The following is a 4,482-nucleotide window of genomic DNA, read 5'->3' on the forward strand; positions in this document are numbered from 1 at the left end:
GGTTCTGGTGTCAGCAGGAGGTTCTGATGGGAGCAGGAGGTTCTGGTATCAGCAGGAGGTTCTGGTATCAGCAGGAGGTTCTGGTGTCAGCAGGAGGTTCTGGTCGTAGCTTGAGTTGAAAGAATTAAAGCAGCTGATCAAAAGCTGTGCGGTCATGAAGGTTCTGTTGGGAAAAGGATAAATCTTGTTCCAGAACCTCCAGAACCTTCAGCTCCCAGAACTTGTTTCCTGATCCTGGTCCGTGTCGACCCGTCAGCAGTTTGCTTTTGATGGGAACAACAGAACGGTTCTGTGGGAACAGAACACGGGTCCTCAGAGTTCTGTTTGTGACTGGCCAGCGTCGCTGGTTCTGACCCGGTTCTCGTTTCTGTCTGTGTTCAGATTCTGGTTCTGACCCGGTTCTTGTCTCTCTCTGTTCAGATTCTGGTTCTGACCCGGTTCTTGTCTCTCTGTTCAGATTCTGGTCCTGACCCGGTTCTTGTCTCTCTGTTCAGATTCTGGTTCTGACCCGGTTCTTCTCTCTCTCTTCAGATGGACACCACCTGTGGGAGGCAGAAGCCAAGGTGGAGAGCGACGCCTCCAGACCCGTGAGTGACACACGACACAGAACCACCGGGAGCAGAACCCGACCCACTTCGTGTTCCAGTGGACACAGATCCAGTTCAGCTCAGAGAACCCTGCAGGGGGTTCTGATGTCCAGGCCCGGGTAAACCCAGAAACAGAACAACTGGACTTCTGTTCTGCAGCAGAATCCAGGTTCTGTCCCCTAAACTCACGCGCAGGTCAGACTCCCTCCCCTCCCTGCTGAGGGTCAGACGCTCAGACCGCCTGAGTGGAACCGTCCAGAACTGTCCTCTTGTTCTGGACTCAGGTCTGGGCAGCAGCTGGACCAGAGGTCCAGACTCCCTGGTGTCCCCAGACCAGAGAGACAGAGTCTGTCCAGGACCTTCCCTGGTGTCTCCTCCCTCAGGAGACGTCTCTGAACCTCCTCAGCTGGCTCCTCTGGATGAGGAGGAGCAGCGGTTCTCCTCCGAGTCTCCTGGAGAACTGAACTCCTCACCCCGTCTCTAAGGAGGGCCCAGCTACCCTGCAGGGAGGACTCCTGTAGATCTCCTGGACCCAGGATCTGGTTCTGTCAGAGTTCAGGACCTCAGGTGAGGGAGGGACGGAGACCGAGTGGAAAGCTTCTCCTGCAGCCCAGCTCCCTCTTCTCCACATGGACCGGCTCAGACTCCACAGTACTGCAGACGCTGCTCCGGTCCGTCTGATGAGCTGACACTCCATCCTTCAAACCCAGAGGTCCTGGAAGTCCTGGAGGTCCTGGAAGTGACCACCAGAGGCTCTGAAGACCCTCAGGAGGGAGGAGAGGGAGCTGAACCAGGTCCAGGGGTTCTGATCTGCTCTAGTTCTGGTCTTTGTCCCTCTGGCTGCCTGGACTCGAGACACGTCCACCTCGGTCTGCCGGGTCGGGTCCAGCTCCAACACAGACACCGCCTCTGACGGGTTTCCCTCCACAATCCGGGTCAGTACCAGAACCGTCACATAACTCCTGTCCTCCGGACCTGAAGGGATCCACCAAACTGGACCAGACCCCAAACTGGACCAGAACCCAAACAAGATCAAAACCCAAACTGGACCAGAACCTAAACCAGGCCAGAACCCAATCTGGACCAGAACCCAAACTGGGCAGAACCCAAACTGGACCAGAACCCAAACTGGACCAGAACCCAAACCGGACCAGAACTCAAACTGGACCAGAACCCAAACTGGACCAGAACCCAAACTGGACCAGAACCCAAACCGGACCAGAACCCAAACTGGACCAAAACCCAAACTAGGCCAAAACCCAAACCGGGCCAAAACCCAAACTGGACCAGAGCCCAAACTGGACCAGAACCCAAACCGGGCCGAGCTGGTCATCCGTCCATTAAACATTTATTGTTTCTTCTGGTTCCGCTCGCTGCTGCAGATTTATTTTAACGTCACTCATCTGTCGGTTCTGCTCGTTCTGAACTGTCGGGTCCATCTGGGTCCGTCTGGAGCAGAACCTGAACCTGTAGTTATTGCGGAGAAATGAAAGTTCTGATTCTTTCCTGCAGAACCTGCTGCTGGTTGAAGTCCCTCCCTTCAGAACCCAGCGCCTGTCCGGTCCGGTCCACGTCAGCTTCTACGTCTGCAGCGGCAAGAGGAAGCGGAGCCAGTACCAGCGCTTCACCTACGTCCCTGCAGCAGGTAACCCGCTCCGCTCGCCTCCAGAACCACTCTAATGGGGGGGGGGGGGGGGGCAAAGAACTGCACGCAGGCCAACCTAGAACTTCCTGAGACCTGGATCCTGGCAGGAGGACACTGGTTTGGACCGGACTGGTTCTCTTTAGGGGACCAGACCGTTCAATAATCCATCAGCTCGGGATGAAAGACGACTCAGGTCCAAGAGGCTCTGGTAGAGGGGGGCATGGGGGGAACTTATCATTTGGGGTGCCCCCTCGTGACGGCCCTGCTACTTTCATTAAAACAGCCGAAGGAGAGTTCTTTGAGCTGAACGAGCCGGAGATGATTTTAGGATTGTGTGGAACAAAACTAAAATCATTTAAAAAAATAATAATGAAATAATCTTTATTTATTTATTTAAAGATAAAGTTCGAGTTGTTTTGGTGAAATGTTGAAACCTTGGCCACGTGTGCGTCGGCCCTCAGGGTGTGGGTCGGGGATGACTCGCAGCTACCTCCACCACAAGCTTCAGCTCCGTCTCTGGGCTTCGGGGCGAGCTGGAACGATTTTTGATTCGGCTGATGTTTAGCTGTGGCAGCCATCTTTGTTAATCAGATGATGTTTCTTTCAAATCCGTCCGCTGGTTGATGAGATATTTTGCTAACAGTCAAATAAACACAGACGTACTCTGGAAAAACATTATCGCCCGCGAAAAATAAAACCTGGAACTCTCCGAGACCTGAAGCCGCTGATGAGAAAAATGTAAAGTTTTATTCAGTTTTAAATGTTTTACATCTTCTCAACTTCTCAACCGAACGTCTGTTTCCACGTCTTCAGGAGAGATTTAATAAAAATATAAACGAGATTTGATATTTTACTTTAACGGCCACTTTAGTCAAACTCGTGTTTTTAACGAGGTTTTTGTCTTTTGTCTCAGACTCGTCCTCCTTCGGGCTTTTGCCTGAGGACACGAGCCGTTCGTCTTCTGGGAGGGACAAAGACAAGTTTTTATTCCTCTCATGTAAAAAACTGAATCCATAAAATCTGTTCGGTACCCGAAGGCTCGGCCGCGACCCAAACCAAATCTAAAGTCTGCTGCAGCGCCGAGCCAGGATCCAGTGGGTGCTTCAAAGCTGTGAGTCAGGCCCGGCCTCGCCCTGTGAGGGGGCGACGGGCCTGACTGTGAAAGTGGACTGTTGTCCTCAGGATGGAGGGTGGGGGGACGGCCACAAGTCTGCAGCTGAACAATGAGAACCTCGAGAACCTGAACAAACTCCTGTTTTAAACCAGGTTCAGAAGTTTTTATCCTGAGGCTGCTCCATAATCCAGGAAGATAATCTGACCAGGTGCAGTCAGGTCCTCTGGACAGATTCTTCTTGCTGAAACGTTTTGTCTTTTATCCAGAGGACTTCTTCAGTCTGAGGAGCTGCAACAAACTCGGAGTTATAAATAGCACCTTCTCATGTTGGATCAACCAGTTTGTTGTTGACGTCCAGAACCACCTGTTCACGTGATGAAGGACCATCAGACTAACGATGGATCGTTAGTGCCCTGATGGTGTCAGCTGTGGTGAAGAAGGAGCTGAGTCTGAAGGCAAAGCTCTGGATTCACTGGTTGGTCTAGAGTCCAACCCTAACATGAGGTCTGGACCAGGACCCAAAGAACCAGATCCTGGATCCAAGCAGCAAATGTTGGCTCGGCCTAGAGAGGAGAAGGAGCTCCGTCATCCGGGGGAGCTCAGAGTAGAGCTGCTGCTCCTCTGGATCTAAAGGAGTCAGTAAGGAGGATCATCTGATCGGGACACCTCCTGTAGGAGGTTCTTCTGATCGGGACTCCTCCTGTAGGAGGTTCCTCTGATCGGAACGCCTCCTGTAGGAGGTTCCTCTGATCGGGATGCCATAATTCTTTGTGAAACTGACTCAAACGTTCAGGAAGTTGCTTCAGACGTTCAGGAAGTTGCTTCAGACGTTCAGGAAGTTGTTTCAGACGTTCAGGAAGTTTTTTCAGACATTCAGGAAGTTGTTTCAGACGTTCAGGAAGTTGTTTCAGACGTTCAGGTAGTTGTTTCAGACGTTCAGGTAGTTGCTTCAGCTGTTCAGGAAGTTGCTTCAGACGTTCAGGAAGTTGTTTCAGACGTTCAGGAAGTTGCTTCAGACGTTCAGGAAGTTGCTTCAGATGTTCAGGAAGTTGTTTCAGACGTTCAGGAAGTTGCTTCAGACGTTCAGGAAGTTGTTTCAGACGTTCAGGAAGTTGTTTCAGACGTTCAGGAAGTTG

At 51.8% G+C, this 4,482-nt stretch overlaps 1 protein-coding gene across 1 annotated transcript in view; it reads left to right on the plus strand.

Moving 5' to 3' along the window:
* The window catches only part of nfatc1 (nuclear factor of activated T cells 1), a 41,518-nt gene that overhangs the window by 29,018 nt on the left and 8,018 nt on the right, over positions 1-4,482 (plus strand). The window contains exons 7-8 of the mRNA XM_037693352.1: positions 532-587; positions 2,100-2,232. Coding sequence (XP_037549280.1) covers positions 532-587; positions 2,100-2,232 — 189 coding nt within the window. The remainder of the gene's footprint in view (positions 1-531; positions 588-2,099; positions 2,233-4,482) is intronic.

Source organism: Nematolebias whitei, chromosome 19 (genome assembly GCF_014905685.2).
Source record: "Nematolebias whitei isolate Nwh7 chromosome 19, NemWhi1, whole genome shotgun sequence".
NCBI lineage: Eukaryota > Metazoa > Chordata > Actinopteri > Cyprinodontiformes > Rivulidae > Nematolebias > Nematolebias whitei.